General features: G+C 30.7%; 5 protein-coding genes across 6 annotated transcripts; 2 read left to right on the top strand and 3 right to left on the bottom strand.

Annotated features, from left to right (window-relative positions):
* The first annotated feature begins 2,263 nt into the window (after positions 1-2,263).
* On the top strand, positions 2,264-6,029 carry Ogg1 (8-oxoguanine DNA glycosylase). 2 transcript variants are annotated; one of them, XM_068767506.1, is made up of 6 exons: positions 2,264-2,484; positions 2,550-2,900; positions 3,494-3,605; positions 4,151-4,321; positions 4,867-5,061; positions 5,529-6,029. In XM_068767506.1, the coding sequence occupies exons 1-6, from the start codon at positions 2,408-2,410 to the stop codon at positions 5,619-5,621; spliced, it is 999 nt and encodes a 332-aa protein (XP_068623607.1). In that variant the 5' UTR covers positions 2,264-2,407; the 3' UTR covers positions 5,622-6,029. The 2 variants fall into 2 exon arrangements, 1 of the variants encoding a protein (XP_068623607.1); XR_011107587.1 differs by lacking the exon at positions 5,529-6,029 and having other exon boundaries at positions 4,151-4,782; positions 4,867-4,956.
* RhoGAP5A (Rho GTPase activating protein at 5A) lies at positions 5,088-14,178 on the bottom strand. The gene is made up of 8 exons (XM_068767504.1): positions 14,025-14,178; positions 13,748-13,949; positions 12,686-12,916; positions 11,285-11,517; positions 10,847-11,098; positions 9,927-10,058; positions 8,143-8,248; positions 5,088-7,013 (listed from the first exon to the last, which is right to left on the bottom strand). Exons 1-8 carry the CDS (start codon positions 14,056-14,058, stop codon positions 6,845-6,847), a joined length of 1,359 nt encoding a protein of 452 aa, XP_068623605.1. The 5' UTR covers positions 14,059-14,178; the 3' UTR covers positions 5,088-6,844.
* Positions 14,179-16,109: 1,931 nt separating this feature from the next.
* Positions 16,110-18,110, top strand: Tango2 (transport and golgi organization 2). The gene is made up of 6 exons (XM_068767268.1): positions 16,110-16,395; positions 16,597-16,710; positions 16,923-17,043; positions 17,114-17,335; positions 17,593-17,691; positions 17,975-18,110. Exons 1-6 carry the CDS (start codon positions 16,254-16,256, stop codon positions 18,096-18,098), a joined length of 822 nt encoding a protein of 273 aa, XP_068623369.1. The 5' UTR covers positions 16,110-16,253; the 3' UTR covers positions 18,099-18,110.
* Positions 18,111-18,127: 17 nt separating this feature from the next.
* Slimp (Seryl-tRNA synthetase-like insect mitochondrial protein) lies at positions 18,128-19,563 on the bottom strand. The gene has a single exon (XM_068767266.1). It carries the CDS (start codon positions 19,561-19,563, stop codon positions 18,205-18,207), a length of 1,359 nt encoding a protein of 452 aa, XP_068623367.1. The 3' UTR covers positions 18,128-18,204.
* LOC137923984 (zinc finger protein 593 homolog) lies at positions 19,468-20,255 on the bottom strand. Its single transcript, XM_068767269.1, has 2 exons — positions 19,991-20,255; positions 19,468-19,893 (listed from the first exon to the last, which is right to left on the bottom strand). The coding sequence occupies exons 1-2, from the start codon at positions 20,100-20,102 to the stop codon at positions 19,553-19,555; spliced, it is 453 nt and encodes a 150-aa protein (XP_068623370.1). The 5' UTR covers positions 20,103-20,255; the 3' UTR covers positions 19,468-19,552.
* Between the last annotated feature and the right edge of the window lie 916 nt (positions 20,256-21,171).

The raw sequence follows: 21,171 nt of genomic DNA, 5'->3' as shown, positions 1-21,171 counted from the left end.
TACTTTGTTTTAAATCATTCTTGCGCTTTCGAATTCTATTTCGAAATAAGATTTAAATTCGGACGCCTCCAATAATACTATCGTCCTCATTGTATTTGGATCGTTGATAGTTCACGACCACTTGCTTAAGACGAATACTGTAAATACACATTATATAAAACATTTAATTATGAAGACATTTTAATTACTTTTAGTACTACGGACAAATAACTGAAAAATAGCCAATAGCAAATGTTTCGGTCTAATTTAAGTTCCATAGATTGGAATGTGCTTTATGAAACATGTTAAAATCTTCTTTGTAAAAAGCAAAAGCTTGTGAAAAATATAAAAATAAAAATAGAAATAAATTAGTGTCATAATTTTTACACCAAATTACTGTAAAAAAATCCTGAAACCCTCACGAACCGACAAAATTTCAATATCTGGCGACCGTGAACATGTCTGAGGTTGCACGCAAGGAGAGAACTGTAATTCGGCAACTATTTTCTGGAACAACCAATGAACTCGATGTCAAGATGTCTTGAAGAGATCGAAAAACATTATAGACATGATCACGGCTAATGAGTGGCGTTATACTGGGTTATTCGGAAAGTAATTTCATTTTTTCCCGACAGAGGATTTAATTGTATTTTTACACAAGTGACTTAACACTTAAGGCGCATTATTATTATATGTTTTCACAACTGATATAGTAAGAGGCTTGTGTGAATAAGTTCAATTGATTTTACGCAGTAGTTTTTGGACGGTGCCCTTTTAATTATGGAGAGCAATAAGCAGCATTTTCAAGAAAAGGTAAATATGCTGTTCAAGTCAAAAAGAAATTTACCCATGTGTATGGAGAAGATGTGTTGACAATACGTTAGTGCCAGAACTGGTTTGCAAAATTTTGATCCAGTAATTTTGATGTCGAAGATGCACCATGTTCTGGAAGACCGGTTGAAGCCGATATATACGCAATAAAGGCATTAGTTGATGCAAACCGGCAAATAACAACACGTGAGATCGGTGAGAGGTTAAATTTATCGAATTCAACTGTTTATGACAACCTGAAAGGCCTAGGTTTAACCTCGATGCTCGATATAAGGGTTTCCCATGTCCGCACGGAGAAAATTGTATGAATTTGTGACGTCGCGTTGACGTCTGTGCTTCACTCCTCAAACGTCACCAAAATGATCTATTTTCATTCTCTCTAATAAACCCGTCAAAAGTCATGTGGATCAGTATTTTGCCACCAAAGACCAAAAATTTTACGAGCGTGGAATCATGCTACTACCAGAAAGATTGCAAAAAGTGATGGAACAGAATAGCCAATATATACTTCAATTAAATATTTATTCATTATACCAAGATGGTCTTTCATTTTCACCACAAAAAATACAAAATTACTTTCTGAACAACCCAATAGTAAAACTTTTGAGTTACCTTTAATTTTGTTATAACGGAATTTAAGCAGATATTAGGTATTTGTTTTTAGTTCTTATTCTGTGTTATTATGAAATACTTTAAGTGAATTAAATACATGGCTGTATTACGTTATTTTTAATGTTTGTGTTTATAATTATTCATATTTTGGGTGTGGAGAATGTTAAAAACTTCTTTGTTAAAAGTAAATGCTTGTAAAAAATATAAAAAACAACAAAAAGATAAATTGGTGTCAGAACATTATGGCATGAACGTAGTTTCATTTTTATACCGAATTAGTATAAAAATCAATCCTGAAACCCTCAAGAACCAACTAAATTTCAATATCAAACACATGGACATGTTGCTTTATACAGTTTCTTAAACACGGCCGTAATTATTGGCCTTCTTTTTTATTTAATTTTTAATATAATCAGCTAAAACTCACTTTTTTAGCTATTATCGCTTTAGTAGATATTAAGTATCTAATTAACTCCAAAAAATATTAATATTAATAATATTATAAAATAGACAAATCGTACGCGAAAAGTTTTTCTTAACATTAAGATTCAAGAAGATTCAAACATATAGCTAGCCATGTGGCCAGCTATTAGTTTGAATCTATTTGTAAAAAATATTTCTGCGTTAGAATAATAGCCTGATAAATATTTTAATTTTAAAAACGATTTCGTTTAATAAAATTACATATTATCTTAAGTGACTAATTAACAATGATGCAAACAATAATCTCTCTTCAGTGAGATAATATTGTAAGAAATGGAGAGCTATGCTCGGAGTTTCGCTGCGAGATCGAATCAAAAATGCCAATGTCTACTGTCAAATATCTGTCAAAGTCATTATCACTAATACAAAGTGCCATCCCTATCTTATTCAAATTAAGATAGTTAAACTTAAGTGTTGATATTCTAAAATGAATTTATTATTGTAATAAGTTGACCTTGAAACTTATTACACCTTGGAAAGTACAAAAAAGTAATCAACAATAATGATATGGAATAAAATTCTTTGCAATCATAGGGAACTTCAACTTTTTGGCACTTTGAATGGGGGCCAAAGTTTCAGGTAAATTATCTTGAAATATTGTCCAAGAAAAAAAGACACATTATATTGATATATTTATATTGTAGATGGACCCACGATAAAGATGCGGATGAATGGACTGGTGTTTTTAATAAAACTGTTTGGAAATTAAAACAACTCGATGACTGTTTGCAATATCAAGTTGTCGGTTCTTTGTGGAACCAACAAACAGAACATGATTTGAATAAAAGTGAAAATAATGAGGGAAAATTCGAACAGTTATTAAAACAATATTTTCGCCTAGAGTTAAACCTGGCCAAATATTACAAAGAGTGGTCAGATAAAGATGAATTATTCAAAACAGCTTGTAAACAGTTTTATGGCATAAGAATGCTTGCTCAAGAGCCAGTGGAAAATCTCTTTTCATTCATCTGTAGTCAAAATAATCATATATCAAGGTATTCAATATTTTCAAATATTTTAATCACTGAGATAATGCCACAAATTATTTTTGAACTACTTGCAAAATTAATATCTTTCCAATAAATTAAGAAGAAAATCTAGTAGACATTTGTACCTTCTAAAACTTTCACTCTATTAACAACAGGTTTGAAAGGATACAAATTATTGATTAATAGTTGACAGATATAGATAGATCTTTTGATGCAACAATTGTATTAAAACTGTTACTAGAAATTAGATTCTTCACATTTTTGAGATGTCTCCACTGTTCAACCTTTAAAGGCTTTTACAGCTTTATTGCACACATGACTTGAGGTTCTATGCAACTGGTGTGACTTTTAACAATTTATGTTTCAAATTATAGTTTATTTTTGTTTCACAAGTATACCAACTATTTTTTCTTTGTTTATTGCTCCCTAACATGTTACATAAAAATTAATAAAATAAGTACAATTAGTTAAAAACATATATTGCTACACATAGACAATTCATTTAAAATTTTATTTCCCTACCTATTTATTTTTACTACCTACCTATTTTTTATTCATATGGATTTTATGATAGAAAAATGAAAGACAATTAATTTCAGGATTTCAAATATGGTTGAAAAATTATGTACATATTACGGTGAAGAAATTTGTGAATGTAATGGTGTAAAATATTATACATTTCCTGATGTAGATAAATTGGCAGAATTGCAGGTATAACAAAAGTTACATTCTGAAATATAATCTCAAGACATAGTGTTTTAATGCTATAGTATAATTTTTAAGTTGTGCAAAAATGGTTTTTAAATTATTTATTAAAAATATACTGTTTTTATGTAAACATGGCATTTTTATAAAATGTTATCACTATTTTTAAGTTATGTAGATGCAAATTAATTGATTTTGATTTCATAAAAGATGAAAGTAGTGGTAGCCAAGTGGAAAGTACTGATACTATTGTAGATTGATTCCTAAAAAACAATCTTATATAATTCACTTTTTGTATGTTAATTATATAGGATTGCCACCTCTCCAAACAAGTTCCCAGAGGATGGGCAGCAGCATCCTTTCCATACCATAATACCACACTGCAATCGCCAACCCGCCTGCAATGTGGCGATTATGGTTTACCCCTATAAATATCTTTGTCGGGAGGCCTGTGCCTCTGAAACGACGACAAAAAAAAGCGAAAAAAAACATGTACGTGTTTATTTATTACAACTTATTGCGATGAATTAATAACCAAATACTATTTTTAGGTGGAATCAAAATTGCGCGAACTTGGTTTTGGTTACAGAGCAAAATTTATTCAAAAATCAGCTGCACAGATTGTTGAGTGCGGTGGAGGAAAATGGTTTCAAAGTTTACGCAATATGAATTATGTAGATGCTAAGCAGGAATTAATGAAGCTATGTGGGATAGGACCTAAGGTTAATATTATAATCTTATATTACAATGTACAATTAACTTTATGTCAAGAGGAATTTAGAGCCACTAAATTAATTATTAATTGGCAATCAAATCTATTAAGTATACCTAGAAAAAACCATTCAATTCAGTAAGTCCAACTTTGATAAAGAGATCACTCGTAGAATCAAACTTGAATGGGCAGCATTCAGAAAGCTTCAAAAATCTCGTCCAAAATATTGCAATGCCTAAAGATGGTCTTTGGTCAGTGTGTATTGCTGGTGATAATATATGAATCCAAGATGAAGTCAGGATAGGCCTTAAAAGAAAGCTCAAGGTCACCCAGAGAGCAATACTTGGTGTTTTACTGTGAAATAGAATCAGAAATGAGATCTGCAGAATAATCCACTTCACCAACATAGCCCGAAGAGTTACTCATCTGAAGTTGCAGTGGGCAGTTTAGACAGTTTATTGTTGTGATTAAGTGAGGCCCATCAATGGATTTTAATAATTAAAATAATATGCTATATGTATAATTAAAATCTTTTTTTATTAAAAATAATTTAAGGTAGCAGATTGCATATGCTTGATGTCATTGAATCATCTAGAAGCTCTACCCGTAGATACTCACGTGTATCAAATAGCTGCGCAAAATTATTTACCGCATCTACGTGGTAAGAAAAACGTCACAGAAAAAATGTACAAAGAAATTGGTGATCATTTCCGTAATCTATATGGCGATATGGCTGGTTGGGCCCATACCGTAAGTCATATTTATTTTTTAAAAAACAATTTTATTTTCAGCTCCAATATAGCTTGTCTTGTGGTCATATATGTATAGCAAAAAATTTTACACTCTCACATGGAAATATCTCGACAATTTTTTCCTACTTAACATATGAGTGCGACCATCAATTAAATTATTACAATATTAATGGTAATTAACAAATTTTCTTGAATAATTTGGAACAATTGCTTATTATTAAAATGTACATGTACATAAAATGAAATTTGACTTTTGGCAACTTTTGTATCAAAACCTTCAAGGTTGCATATGGACATTGTGACAACAAATTTCAGCTGCTTGTGAACAAGAGACTCTGAAAACAATTGTTTTTGTTAACTTCATCATGATGGACTGGCTGGACTATGCCTCCCTAATAGGTTTTGATAATTTGTCGATGAGCAATTCATTTACTCTATAAATTATTAATTGCATTTCTATTTCAGGTACTGTTCTGTGCAGATCTGAAAATGTTTCAACAAACGAACAAATCTGATGCCGTAGAAAGTAGTAAACCGAAAAAAAGAAAAACAAAATAACCAATTTTATTTAGATATTTGCATTAAGAGAATCGTTAAAATACATAAGTATACAGAAAAGCTTAGAGAATTTTTAAAATACAAAAAGTATACAGAACAGCTTCGGAATAAAAACTATTTACATAAAAAATACACAACCTTTATGTCAAATCAAAATACTATTTAACAGAAATTTATTATTACAATACTAAAATGTGAATTTGCTAAGACTTGTGCTGCTGCATGAAAATTTTTTGTCGTTTAAGATTTGACAGCCGCACTACGTGTCTATAAAATACAAAATAACAATTGAAAAGCTTCCTTACCGAAATGATAACCATAACAAGGCCACTGTAAATATTGATACATTTAAATGTAAATATGTATGGTGTAGCTATTACAGAAATTACTGGATATGATATCTTAATCTACCGTAGTAATATAAGACAGCAACACATTTTAGGACCATTACATATATAATTGCTGTTTTATATCCAACTAATAAAAAATATTTATAAATTTAATCTACGTATACATATGCACTATTGTTAACTTTATTGCCACTGCATGGGAAGTAGTAAAGGAACTCCTGTGAACGAGATTCAAACAATTTTTAAAGTGGTTTTGACGGCCATATCGGTCCGTGGTCTCCACTCCAGAACCAGGTCACTGCTAAGAGCATTTAAATTGCTAATGGCATAGTCCATTTCACTTACGTTCAATTTACTGTTTCAATTTTATAAAGAAATATCGAATATAGCACCCCGTATCTTGTTGTGCGGCTGTGAGCTTCTCAATGAGACTAAGTGAAAGATCACGTTTGCTCCGTAAGTCATTACCGGGCATGATCTGGCCTGTCAAATGTGCCTTATTTTTTATTAATAGCTTTCACACTATTGAGTGGTTATACAGGTTGCCTGTCTGTATAAAGAACTCTGCCACACCGCACGTCAGGCTTGTAAAGAGAAACCGACTTCGAAAGTGACCTTTTACAATTGTTGACAATATCAAAGATAAAATTTTCCAATATTGCGCAAATGAATTGAGATGTTTTTTGCAAAAGATTTCAGTTATTCGAAAGTGATTGTTCAACTTATCTTTTAACAGGCGATAAAAAATGTAGGCACCCATACTCGTCATTGATTCTTTGAGAAAAAAAGCATACGAATTTTAATGACCTAAAATGAAAGTCTTCATTTTATTAAATTATTTCCAATTCTTCATAAAGTTCGGTGGCAAGCTTTTTATTTATTTCCATAATATATCTGTGGACAAAATTCAATAAGGGCTTGTAGGGCCCGAATTTCAAAAGCCAGATCAGTGATAGCAGGCGGGGTCGCTACCAACGTGGGAGCAAATACTGTACTAAGGTTATGAGCACTCATTTTGTTCAAGTCTGCCAATTGAGACACTCTGAAAGAAAAAACAATAACATTTTATTCAAATCACTCTATCCACTACCATAGCGTCCCCCGCAACCGATTAAACTTTCCTAATTTGAAAGTCAATCTCAGTAGTCTATTGAAGTACTTTTGAACGCAACGACAATTACTTATGATTTTTATTTTAAAGCAAACTTACTATAGTCATATATTATTTTGTAAACCTATAAACTTAGCTAATAGTAACAAAAAATATATAAGTTGAAAGAAAAAAATGCGCTGTAACATCGAATCATTGGCAAAGCTGCCGGCATCCAGTAACTTTTCGCGACATAAATTTTATCGTGGTCGCCACTCTAGAACCTTCCGGCCACAACAGCCGTAGGTTGCACGAAAGATCGCATAAGATTATTTTACCTCAAACTAAATGTATGTAAGCATGTTTACATTCAAGTTTGAGAAATCGCTGGATAATAAAATTACTGCCATAAAGATATGTACCAATCCGTGTGATATAAATGATATTGTATTAGAAAGTCTGTCGTTGCGGTCATCAACATATCAACCGATAGACATCCATTAAAAAGCATAGGCCTTCCTCAAAGATCGATGAGTAGTATCTTGCTGCATCCAGCGACATGTCGCTACCTTATTTGTCAACGGTGTCGCTCGCCGCAAAATTAAATGTGTTATAATCATGTAAAAGTTAATTTCGGGACCTTCTATATTGCATTTACCAGACAGCGTTCCAAAATATGCATAATTTATCTCATAAATGATAAGTTGTGGATGCGTTGACATAGCAAACTTTCAGACCCCAGACTGCGAGTGGACAAAATTGTATCATACACGTGGAAGTCGTGAAACCAAAGGCAATGCCTGGAATCACAATACGTACATTGTTACTGTAAACGCATCTTTATATATCTCTATGCATACTTAATCTCGAAACTAAATCGTCTGTCCCTTTCACGTGCTATCAAATTTAAGGCGAAATAATTTTAATGAAATGAAATCCTTTTTAACTGTTACTATGCGCGTATTAACATATTATTGTAAATACCGTTCTTAGGATAACAAAATATTGCGGAATTCAATAATACCAGCAAAAATTTTTAGATTGCATACAAAATCATACGTGGAAAACAAATATTACATACCGATGAAGATGTTGTACCATGTATTGAAGACAATTAAAATGAGCCGGCGGTAGTAAGTCCAGACATTCGCGTAGAGATGTAACTTGAGCGGCAGTTGTCTTCATTTCTTTAAACAGATTACAATGCACAGTTAGTTATATTTATGAATAATGTCATTGTTTATCTTATTCGCATTCAGTTTCAGATTGAAGAGTGTCTAACCAAAATCTCGTATATTGTTCAAGGCGGATAATTGGACGACAGCTTTATATATTATCAGTTATAATATTTGATTAAAAGAGTTTTAATCAAATTCAAATTAATAAAGTAAAAATAAACCTATACAACTCTCTCTCTCTCTCTCTGAATAATTACTAACATATACAGTGCACATAACGTCCGACAGATGCACCATGCTGCATAATGAACACCTGTGTAGAAACTAGGAACAGCCAAAGATTGCCAGGTCCTAAACGAGAGTCAGTCCGTGATTCGACTCTGCCACTAATCCTATACTAACATGATTTCATCGCTCCATGCTGACGCTGACACGTGTGTTTGAGTCGACGAGGCGATGCGACGACATTAAGAGACGAGCCACTTAAAAACAATTCGCAGTTATTCGAAAACCAATAGCCCTCGTAGGAAACTATGCCTTCTAGTATTTTACAGGATATAGACTGATCATATTATATAGAACTGTTGCTGAAACTTCCTCTCAGCGTTCAGCTTTCTGAACTTGTAATAGCGGTTCGAATTCGAAATTCTCAGTTTGCTTAAAGTCGGAATATGTATTAAGTGCAAGCTTGAATTGAGATCGATGGAGAAAGTTTGCCAGAGATAATATTGTGCTTAAAGCAAGCAAATAATGTTTTTTTTTATTGAAGAAGTCGTACGACTGGCACTGTCCAGGAACGGCAGCAAGTCCTTCCATGGGCCAGCACAAAGACAGCAGTGCACGGCCAACGTGCTGTGTAAATCTAATATATAAAATTCTCGTGTCACGGTGTTCGAACTTGAACTCCTCTGAAACGGCTTGACTGATTTTTACCAAATTTAATATGCGTATTCAGTAGGTCTGAGAATCGGCTACTATCTATTTTCTATACCCCTAAGTGATAAAGGTTGTTCACACTTAAAAAAAAATTATTTTTTTAACGAAATTTTTTGTTTTTATTTTTTTATGATACAGCATACAAAAATACATACAACCATAAATTTTCACCCCTCTACGATCAACCCTTATTTTTTATTTGTAAATTAAAATATCAATTTTTTTTTGCAAATGAACGTTTGCGGGATCAGCTAGTAGATTTATATAATATGATAAATATCATTTACATGTAGAAGTAATAGATTATATTATTTATAATAAGATGACATATATGATATTGTAAGAGGGTGGTAAATAATATTATAAAATTAAAAATATAAGAAATAAAAAGGGAAAAAAATTATAAAAAAGCCTATACATATACCAATATCTATGACTATGAGCAAGGGAAAATACGGCACCACATTAAAGGTTTTTTATCATTATAATTCTAGGTTTGAATATAAATTAGGTTTAGTTAACATGGTAATACAAAATTCAAACTATATCACTAGTTTTTGAAGGTACTCTCTAAACGATAGAAGGGGATTTAAAATGGCTAAAAAAATCAATAAATAAAGGGATCACTATAAAAAAATTAAGTAATTTTTATTGGACTGTAACAAAGTCTGTAAAAGCAGCTACAATAGATTTGAAATAATGAAAATTGGCAATCTTCAAGACTGGCAATTTTTTGGCTGGAAGTACTTACGTATAGCATTTACGAGTTTCGGATGAACCTCATATGTAATTAACGGCACTGGAAGTAAACGCAAGTACAGTTTCAAGGTTCCTGCTATTACATTTATATTACTGTACACACTTAAATCTGTGGCTTCACCATCTAAAACAAGAAACAATGTTATTTTAATAACATATATCCACTGATTTGCCTTTCAATAGACATCTATCGGCTGACATGAATGAATGAATGAATCTTCTTAAATTTGTTGCACCCTGTAATATGTTAAACATTTGCACATGCCAAAGTTACAATATATAACCGTTAGTTTCTCTTTTGTTCTCCCGTTGGCTGCATGAATCTCAGAGAAGGGATCCCAAATTATTAAAAACGCGTTTACAATTCCGATTCGTAGACACCAGAGACGGCAAAATCAACTCATTTCTTGTTATTATACGTTATAACCAAAGTCACATAAAATATGATGTGAAAGTTATTCTTAATTAAGGAGTACAAATAGAAATTACTTTTCCTTCAAAAACAAAAAACTAGGATAAACTGACTCCACAATATAACAAGAAGTAAATTCATAGCGAACTTGTATGCAGTGGAGGTAGGAGCAAAAAATATAACAGTGAAATCTCCTTATAATTCTCTAAAGAATGTAGGCCTGTTAAGAACATATATCAGGTTACCTCTGGAAGAAACTGCATTAGTAGGATAATTTGACCTTTAGTTAGAACAGAAGAGAAGTCTGGTCTGTGAAGGTGAATGTCAATGCATTGCAATAAGGCCTCCATAAATCTAAAAACACTATACTTGGCCCCTGTCCCACAAAAAAAACAATGAACCTGGCATAAACAAGGTGAATTCAAGGAATGCTGAGTAGTTATCTCAAACATATGGTATTGTTATTGGATTGTAAATAAAAACCATAAATTGCTTCTAACCTTTATCAAAGGCCATTTTTAGTGCTTCAATTTCATCAGCAAATCCAGAAACACGGTAGATGCCTTCAGAGTCCATACCTCTAGTTTCAATTTCGTTTACACACTTCTTTACAACAAACGGAAGTGTACTTGAGTGGGCATTTAGCAATGTTGTCAAGTCAATACCAAATACTCCCCTGAGTTTTTTCAAATCTGGTAAGCAATGGTTTGGGACCCGCTCAGAACATTTAGTGTGGGCTATGAATCCACAGTCTGAAATTACATTTAATTTATTAACATTTACACAACAGAAATTAATTTATTACAAATTTTGCCATTAATATTAATATTTTTTAAATAATTTGGAAAACGCAAAAGAAAATAATAATAGACCAAACAATAATAATAAACAACCAAAAATATTAATAAACCTCTAGATAAATATTAAAATATATATACCTTCACACTTAACTCCTTGTGCTGTAAATCCCCAAAGAAAATTAGCACACAACTCACACCAATTGAGGCCTTTAAATGTGTGTACTTTGAAACTATGTGACTTTGAATACTTGTACAATAATGGAATATCTTCAATTGTAGGAGTTAAATCGAAATTGATTCTTTTAACTGTTACATTTGGCTTATTGGCATTTTCTAATCTGTTAGTTATTGGACTGGATCTATTTGAGGCCCTGTTAATTAAGAGATTATAAATGGATCTAATGCTGGACATATCCTCATAGATTTTCAATAAAACTGGTAACAAGTGGCATGTATCCAGCTCCTACTGACGACATTAACAATGTTTTTGACCACCTTGTAGATGAACATCCTGAACTGCATGTGCTCTGCACATCTATGATTTCCACTCCAGCCTTAAAGCCACAGAGGCCAAATCTATCATTATTTTAATATAATTTATCACCAGTATATATATATAATTACTTATATTTTTACAGTTGGTTGGAGTTGGTTATAATGAAAAGCACATTTGTATAGTAATAATCCCAGAATAGATGAGATACCTAATTGTGTGAGATAAACTAAACCTGCTAGCGAGAAGAAAGTCATTGAAAATAATTTATTTGTCACCTGTATAATACTTAGCCAATATAGCAAATTAGACATGCAAGCAAATAACCTATCTTAGCTTATAATTACTGTAATATAAGTTATAAAAATGTACTTATTACATTGTATATTGGAGGGATCAAGTTGCGACACATTTATTTGCCAAATTATTTCAATATTTAGATCAACATACTAAAATGAATCAGGTTATTCCACTGTGAAATTAGTCAAATTCTTACACCAATCAGTATTGATTAACCGACTTTGGAAACATCTTAAAAATATATTGAGTAGTATTGTTGCTAATTATTCAACAAATTTCAAATAATTGTCAAGAGAAAATAAAATAAAATAATTGTGGTCAATATAATATTTACATTCTATACATGTTTAGTGCTTTTATTTATGTTTATGTAACAGCTTTTTACCTGCAAAATATCAAATTATAAAAAATGGCTCAAACTATCAAGGTTATTGGCCACCCTTGTTATATATTATTGAAGTGAGCGCAACTCACTCTTTAGACCAATGTTTTATTTAGTCTTATTAAATAAGAATGTTCCAAGTGTTTTTAATCCATAAATTAGAATAAATTGTATAATTAACAAAATTGATTGCAGTAAGTTAAGTGAACAGTTAAGGTCATCACAAAAGCCATGGAAGACATTGGATGCTGACCACTTTCAACCAGACCTATTGGAAATCTTTGAAAGTGGCCTAAATCGAGTAGTGGATATTCTTTGGCTTGAATGATGATAATGAAACAGTGATGCAAAAAGAAGTACTTACTGATGTATCTGAGACAGTGTGTTCATTTTCCGCCGATTTAATGTTACATAAGGACTGTCTGTGTAGCTTGTCCTTGAGTTTATCATTTCAAGAATATGATGAGCCTTAATTTCCATGTGGCAAGTGATGAGACCATCAGCTACCAAATCATGTATGGTTTCATATCTCTTATCTTTAATGTAATGTGTCCCATCATAGTACAGCTTATAATGATGTACTTTATCATTAAATCTGTAAAAAAAATATGTGGCCCCTAAGTTGCATTGTTACCTTATTATGATTCAAGCAACATTCTATTACCACCTCTTGTGAGTTTGACCTTTGAGACCAAAACATATTACTGTAATAAGTTTCACTTTAGCTTCAATTTGATTCAAATATTCATTAAGACTAAAAGTTTATCCAAGAATCTAAAAATGTAATTAATTTTAGTTAAAATCTAATTCTCTATAGAACTGTACCATAAGAATCATTTGACTTTTAGACATACACTAACAGATATTTTGTAATTCCTGATAATAATTTTTAAATTAGACTCATTCAGTTCAGGCTTGATTTATTTCTAAGCTAGCTAATTGTGATACATATATATTTTTAAACTTAATATGTTCATACAAAGCTCATTCTTGCACATAAATTATAGAAAATTTAGCTAAAACAATTTATATATATACAGGATACAGGATGATTGGCTATAGGTTTAAACACTTTAAAGGAGTGCAAGACAATTTAACACATTTGTCAGCAAAAAGCTTTAAAACTATGCTGTATCAAATGATCACTCTAAAATATGTGACATTATTTTTTCTATTGGAATGGAACATGCTAATAACTTATGGAATTACAAAGTCTACCGGGATAAATAGTAAACAATTATTAATTTTAATATGTAGTAATCCAAATTTTAAAATGCTTTCTCTTTCTACCTCTCCATTATTTATGTTTTCATTTCTTAAACCAATGGTTTTTGGTCAGAGTGTACCATATATTATTTACGAAAGAATATGATTTACTCTGAAAACACAAATATATAGTTATATGTATAATTTGTAAACAGCAAACCTCCAAGTCAGTGTATAAAAATCGTTATTTTCGTTTCCTTTTCTAATTAAAAACGCTCCGTTGGGCTCGTTATCGAGTAAGAGAGAGGCCTCTTTGTGTCCCATAATACCGTGGTATTCTTTACCATAAAACTCTGGTCTAACTGGACAATTTTCGCATATCAACGGCTTAGGTACTGGGGCTTCTAACTGTATGCGATATACTGTAAACAATATATGATTACTGTTTTAAAACGTTTACTCCCAACTTTTACTTTCGTAAATAGTAAGAAACATACATTCGGGCTTCCAAATATTTCTAAGATTTTCCATACTTTTATTTATTTTAGTTAAATACTTTTTAGTCAAAAAGCTTTCAGGAAATTTAAGCGTTTTAATGACATAAATTAATTGCTTTTAAAATTAAATTTGTTTAGGTCCATACATACATAAACAAACAGTAAGTGTCATTTGTCACTATAATATTCCATAAACAAATTGGCTACTTTTGTGAAAATGTGCTCAGCTTTTTACTATGAAGTAATAAATTGTTTATAAAGGATTGCTTAACTTATATTAAAAAATTAAGATTTCAATGTAAAATCTTTATTTTTTCTGCTCTTTCGGTCGACACTACACGAAATATTGATTTTAGCCTGCACAATCTTTCACCAGTCGTTGTAAATGTAAACTGTCCGTAACAATCGGAAAACTTATCTATTTTTCTAGATCTTTTTTCACTCAATCTTATTAATAAAATGCAATGTACTTTTAGCTATGCCTCTATCGTCTACCGTGTTGCAAAGTTCAATTGAATAAATCTTTCATGGTTCTTTCCATGTGACCTATACACTACGTCCACTGTCAGTTTACTATGAATATTATAAATAAACTTGTACAATTATATAGTAGAAATAGTAATATAAACGTGTGCTCTAATTACTTATTATTTTATAATAATGTTTATTTTTCGGCGCAAAAAGTTTGCAGTGCTGCTTGATTGCGAAAACCAGTCCGCTGAGACAAGACAAAGCAATGTTTATCTTTTATAAAGTGGTTTAGTAACATCTATATTGCTCTCAACTTCCATTCTTCTGAATTTTTATTTCTAAAATAATTTTTTAGCATCATTATATTATTTTGTATTTATCTAATTCTCCCATAGACTTTTTTTGTTATTATCACAGACTTATTATTATCGCAATCGTTGTGTGCCTTATTTAGTGTTCGCTCATATCCCTTTTTCGATAATTTTTGTAGATGAAATTTAACAGCCGTTTTTATAGTCTTCGATTCTCCATCGACATTGTGAGACGGAACTTGATTGACAAGTTGCTTTGAATTCAATTTTCATGTTAAAAATACAGATTTTTAATTAATCTATATAATGTGGTAAGTTTTTGATATTAAATGATTAAAGAAACTTTTCATAAACTCACTTACTAAATTTTAAATAATCAGGATTTGATTAATAGAGTTGCATTAATGACTAAATGTGCTTTTGTGAATTGTATTATGCAAACTTTTCATACCGAAAACAATAAATATACATATAGCAGTTCTATGCTTTCAGTTATCTTTTCGGTATTTATCAGTACCGCAAAAGTAGATAAATAACTTTCCCCACTTACATTCTATGACAAATTTCATACTTAGGTAGATATCTTATCTTGAAATTTATCATTTGAGCTGCATCTGCCAGCTGCATCTTGTTTTGCAGTTCTAATAATGAAACGAGTGTAGCAAAATCCTTGGTTGTTTGAACAGCGACAATTGAATTGTGCATTTAGCTTTGTCTATGGAACCAATACTTTCTGATTACTTGAATGTAAATATGTAGATTTAAGTCACGTTTATTAAGCGTGCAATAATTTTATTCTCATTAAGATAACTTTTAAAACTTACCCCAGCTCTTTCGGCAAAACGCAAGAGTTATGTCGGACTTTTGCTGGCTAAAAATCCATGATCTGTCCTTGACGCATTCTGTCAGAATGACGGGAACACTATCACACACTGACATTGTTTCGAGATTACTAGACGTATGCCTCGGCAAATTCTACAAAATTCTCTTACCTATCTTATCCTCTTTGTTTCTAAAATAAAAAACAGCAGGAACATACACTTATTGCGTTTGCATAGTTCCCCGAGAAAGCACCCGTTGCTGACTGGAAAATGATAATTGAAAATCGGTTTAAACGCATAAAACTATAGATTTTGAGTTTTGTTTGCGATTTTGCTCTATGCTCCATTTTTTTAAGATAATGTATCGCTTATCTGTAATAATCTTTGATTAATTTGTTTGTTAAATTCTAGTTCTACACAATTGCTCAGTTCTCTAAAAAAAAGCGCGATAGTATAATTGTAATATTGTCAAATATCAAATTTAATACATGAATCAATAGCAAATAACATATTCAATCACAACTTACTTTATTATATAATATTGTTTGATGAGATTAAATAAATAGACAGAAGTAGTTAAATTTTACATTAATTGGTTTCTCAAGTGTTTTCCTAATAGGCTTAAAATGTGTATAGTTTTTATATACGTAAACAGTAATGACGTTCATAGTGATTATAAATTAATATTAATATCAAATCGTGACGAGTCATATGATAGGCCTGCTCAAAAACTTGGACCTTGGATTGAAGACGATAATGTTTATGGGGGTACAATAGATTTTGATAAAAAAATTAGACAAAGTTGTAAATGTTATGTTTTTTCAGCTTAGTCATACATAAATAATAAAAGATGTAATAACAAATGATCCTAAAAAATCGCTTCTGAATAACGTGATATCTCTCCATCATATATAATATAAATACCTATATATGCAGATATTTTGCTGTACATGTCATAAATACTTTTAGGCCGTGATTTACAACCTGGATGTGAAGGAGGAACCTGGCTAGCAGTATCTGCTTCTCACCGAAAAATAGGATTACTTCTAAATTTGCCTGGTACATCAAAACCGGATGTTAAAAGTAAGAGTTGTCAATAATTTCAGAACCATAGTAAATGTTTACTAATTATATGTCTCTTGTATAAGAGACCTTCAGATGGGACACACGACAGCCCTGTCTGCCTTCTACAAGTAGTGAATGAATATAAATATATTCCTGTTCACAAAATAATTATCAAATACAACACAAAAAAAATTTCTCATAAATCCTTAAATTTTCTTTCACTATTTTAGGTAGGGGCAAAATTGTAGAAAACTACATCAAAAGTGACTTAAAAACTACTGAGTATATAGACTCCATGAAAGAATATTTTCAAGGATGCAATGAATTTGTATTTGTTTCTATTGAATTAAGGTATATAATTTGTATACAAATTTATTAAAAATAATACCATTTCAGTAACAAATAATTGAAATTTTTTCAGTGATTTAATACCAATTATTAACACCTACAACAATAGGAATAATGAGTTAAAAAGTTGGTATAACCAGTATCTAGATTTTAGCAACAGTCTTCCTAATAAGCCCTTAAAAAAGGTAATATTTGGTAAGAATAAATTAGAAGATGTCAGCAGGAAATTTAATAAAGTATCTGACAAGGAAAAATTAATAGAAGAATTAATTACTATCTTAAAATCCGAGGAAAGGTAAAATAATTTGCACCTTATAAATATTTATGTTTATTTCTTTTAGCTGTAGTTGTACAATATTTAAAATTCAAATATTTGGTTTATATATTAAAGTCTATTATAACTAGTTTTCAGAATTTCAAGGTTTTTAGCCATAAAAGTTATTTTCTTTACCCCTTGCAAATGCACAAAGTGTGCTTTTGTTGATCCATGGTAAGGTATCAAACTGTAGAAAATCCATTGCATATACAACAAAAATATTCTATACTTTTTAGCAACCTACCTGATGCTCAATTAGAACAACGACAGCCTCAACATTTTAAAGAGTTAAGTTCAGTGTTTGTTAAAATACCAAGCAAAAGATATGGCACAAGGTAATAGTGTTAATTTGATATTTTTAACATTTTCTGAAGAATTTATTTTCTAATTTCATTTATTACATTATCTATGTATTCAAGTCTGATATGAATCTCTTACATAACAATGTGTAAGTTAAATTTAAGCTGCTTATATATCTCTCAGTATATGCTCTACAGTTTGTACAAGTACAATATTATTATTATATTTATTCAAGTAGAAAGCCAGTCAGCTTTCATTTACTGTGTGAAAGTGATTTTTTTTTTAATGTAACCATCATTCAATTCAATATGTTTTCAGAATACATACAATAATATTACTTACAAAGACTGGGGAAATGGATATCATTGAGTTAAGTATGCAAACACAGGTTGATCCTGTGGCACCTTCTTGGGAAAGGACAGAGTTTAAACTTAAGATATAACCTTAATGGAAATAAAACAATTAAAATAATATTTATTTTTTATTTATAGACATGTCATTGCAAAGAAAACATTTAAGGTATAAATGACTTTAAGTTGATTTTATATTTAAACTCCCCAATTATTTACCATAAATTCTGAAGGTAAATGAAACTCACTATCTTGCTCTAGTACACAACCTAATAACTTGGGTACATTCAATATTGTACCAGATATAACATGAGGAAATTTACTTTGTTTGTCTTCAGTATAAGTAAACATAAGTCTTTTGCTTATAAAATCACCACTAACTGAAATATTTGCTATTTCAACATATGATTTCATGGACGTAGAGTACATTTGTATAATAATTTTTAAGGATTCCCACATTTGTAATCTATCAGCAGGCACAACAGTCAATTGAAAAGGATAACCCAACTTACTATACAATTTTTTTACAATTTCTAATATTTCTGCAAGCACGGCATTACATTCTTCAGCTTCTCTTGTGGCAATAAACATAGACACTACTGATGATTGACTGACATTAAATAAACCAATTTCTTCCTTCTTAGCTGGACTGTATTGCCTACCCATTGAAAAATATTTCAAAGGAAATACACGACTGTAAAGCACATTTTTAGTGTAATAAGCAAAAAAAGAAAATAAAGATCCTCCACCAGTTAAATGTAAACGGTTGTCTAAATTAACTTTAGAATCTTCATTATGGTGTAAGATAAAGCTGTGACTAGGATTAGTATGATCTTGACCACATCCTTCAATAACCAGGCTTTTTACAAAATCAGGATTAGAAAATTGAATATAATCATTGTCTTTCAATACCTTGCTAAAATAAAACTTTGCTCCAAGTTCAAATAAAGCTGCATCACCTTTGAAATAATAATTTTCCTTATTTGTAAATTGAAGCAAATTTTTATTTCTTCCAATCTCTAGATGATTTTTCTTATTATTATTTGGTTGTGTTTTGTAAGTATATATAATTTTATAATTTTGAAGAGGTGTCCATGAATGTAATAAATTGGGTAACTTTAAGGACTCAACAATGGCGGCTTCTTCAGCTGACCAAAATGGAACTTTTAACTTCTTAATATTTTCTTTTAATAAACTACTTTGTATTTTTAGTTTCTCGATTTCTTTATCAGCTGGGGCGTTTTTTATTAAATTTTCTAATTCCTTGTTCAACTTTGCCCTTCTTTTTTCAAGATCTAATTTTTTGTTCTTTAGTTCTTCGTACATTAGCCACAGATTTTTAATTTTCACTAAATTTACATTGGATTTTCGATTTAATAGATTAAGCTCAATATCTTGTTCATTTTTAATAGATTCTGGAAAATCAATATGAGGAGTGACATAAACAAATGTGTCAGTAGCTTTTGGACCATTTATAAAAAGGGCAGAATACCTATTAGGCAATATGTAAAAATTCCTTAATCTTAATAAATTACTCATAACAGCTTTACATATCATTTTCATCAATTTTCTTTCTTTTAGTTGGTGTAATCTCGTCTAGTACAACATCACCATCTTCATCTGTTACACCAGTGCTACAGTTTTGAGTCACAATTTTTCTTTTATTAGGAAGTTTGAAATTGCCATGTCCAGCAGCGCGTTCAGATTCTTCAATACTGTAAGGCTCCAATTCCAGTGCTTTTAATCTTCTTTTGTGTACTTTAGTTTTAAAGTGTTCAGATAATGCTTTTTCATCAATAAAATAGCGAGCACAGTGAAGACAATAATGTTGTGCAGCGCCAGGCAAATCTAAATCTACTTTTTGATTTAGCAACTTATCCGCATTTTCTGGAAAAGTTTATAAATTAATTTAATTAAGTTAACCTTAAATGAAAACAAGCCATGTGATTATAGCATGGGTATAAAAAATACAATAAACACTCACCTTCCTTAAGATCATTATCAATTTCGTCTAGATCTTTTTTCCTATTTCTCACTCTCCATCTCTTTTTCAGGTGCGTGTCACCGTGATGATATTTCTTTCGTTTATATGTCATAATAAAATTAACTTACAGGAGACAATGACAATCACAGAGTATTTCTCTTCGTGGTAGATGACAGCTGGCAATTCAAGCCGGCAACGACGTTTCAACCCGGTGACAGACGTTCGAGTAAGTACGCGTACTTGTAGCTTGGCAATTTAATTCACCCGTCTATCATATGTACGATTTTTTTTAAAATCATTCCGCAAATTCGTGAACGATATAATCGGTATGAATTTTACAGCGAATCGCAAACTAGGTCCAAAATTAACATGCAAAACTATTAATTTTACTAAAGTTAAACATGTGAAGAAAAATTTTATTTTACTATTGAAATAAGTTTTAAATTTTATGGAAGTAATGTGCTATCTTTTTTTGTAAATATCAAGAGGTCCCCTATATTCCATATCACAAAATAGCATGTGCTTATTTTCCCGTATATAGCAGATATAAAGTTTAGTAATCTCGACTAGTCTTCAATCTTTATAAACGCAAAAGTCTGTCATAACGGTAACGAAAACGATTTACTTTTGATAATATTTCGTTGGATATAAAGTAAAAACAACAATTTGTAGATATTCTCAACAGTATGTCGATAGAAGGAAGTTATTAATCATTTTAAAGTAGTTTGAAATTTTTTTAATCAAATGTATCAACTAAATATTTTGTTCAAAATCAACATATTTTGAAAATTTGCAATGAACAATTATTCATGTTTTTTTTTTACGGAAATTGAAGTTTTAAATTTTAGTATATGTTGCAGTGTATACGTTTCAAAGTTTTTTTGATAAATACCTTCGTTGTTGAATAAAAAGCTTTTACGGATTGTTATCTGTACAACAGTTCCGACCTCAATGGCTGTACCTATTGTTTGTAATGAATTCTGCATTAACACCAAAAACAAATGTACTGATGTAATTTTAATGTAGTTTTTGAGCCTACTTTCAGACTACCAAGTAGTTTTACTAGCAGAACAATTAAATAAGTTTTAAGTGCACGAATATTTGAAATAAGTGCTCATGTCAATAAAATTAATAGAAATACAAATGAACATTATTTTCAATACAAGTATTTTCAGAAAAAG

This window comes from Battus philenor, unplaced genomic scaffold (genome assembly GCF_028537555.1).
Source record: "Battus philenor isolate CCGP_79_NKW_IND1 unplaced genomic scaffold, ilBatPhil1.0.hap1 SCAF_23, whole genome shotgun sequence".
Taxonomy (NCBI): Eukaryota; Metazoa; Arthropoda; class Insecta; order Lepidoptera; family Papilionidae; genus Battus; species Battus philenor.
This window is presented reverse-complemented; position numbering and strand designations above follow the sequence as displayed.

Excerpts from the sequence above, each read along its gene's own strand:
- Ogg1 (XM_068767506.1), top strand. The coding sequence starts at position 2,408 with ATGATATGGAATAAAATTCTTTGCAATCATAGGGAACTTCAACTTTTT. Across the intron at positions 2,901-3,493 it reads CAAAATAATCATATATCAAG|GATTTCAAATATGGTTGAAA; the intron begins GTATTCAATATT and ends AATTAATTTCAG. Across the intron at positions 4,322-4,866 it reads TATGTGGGATAGGACCTAAG|GTAGCAGATTGCATATGCTT; the intron begins GTTAATATTATA and ends AAATAATTTAAG.
- RhoGAP5A (XM_068767504.1), bottom strand. The coding sequence starts at position 14,058 with ATGGAAAATCTTAGAAATATTTGGAAGCCCGAAT. Across the intron at positions 11,518-12,685 it reads ACACTGTCTCAGATACATCA|GGCCTCAAATAGATCCAGTC; the intron begins GTAAGTACTTCT and ends CTTAATTAACAG. Across the intron at positions 7,014-8,142 it reads ATGGTACAACATCTTCATCG|AGTGTCTCAATTGGCAGACT; the intron begins GTATGTAATATT and ends TTTTTCTTTCAG.
- Tango2 (XM_068767268.1), top strand. The coding sequence starts at position 16,254 with ATGTGTATAGTTTTTATATACGTAAACAGTAATGACGTTCATAGTGAT. Across the intron at positions 16,396-16,596 it reads AGACGATAATGTTTATGGGG|GCCGTGATTTACAACCTGGA; the intron begins GTACAATAGATT and ends AAATACTTTTAG. Across the intron at positions 16,711-16,922 it reads ATCAAAACCGGATGTTAAAA|GTAGGGGCAAAATTGTAGAA; the intron begins GTAAGAGTTGTC and ends TCACTATTTTAG.
- Slimp (XM_068767266.1), bottom strand. The coding sequence starts at position 19,563 with ATGATATGTAAAGCTGTTATGAGTAATTTATTAAGATTAAGGAATTTT.
- LOC137923984 (XM_068767269.1), bottom strand. The coding sequence starts at position 20,102 with ATGACATATAAACGAAAGAAATATCATCACGGTGACACGCACCTGAAA. Across the intron at positions 19,894-19,990 it reads TGATAATGATCTTAAGGAAG|AAAATGCGGATAAGTTGCTA; the intron begins GTGAGTGTTTAT and ends AAACTTTTCCAG.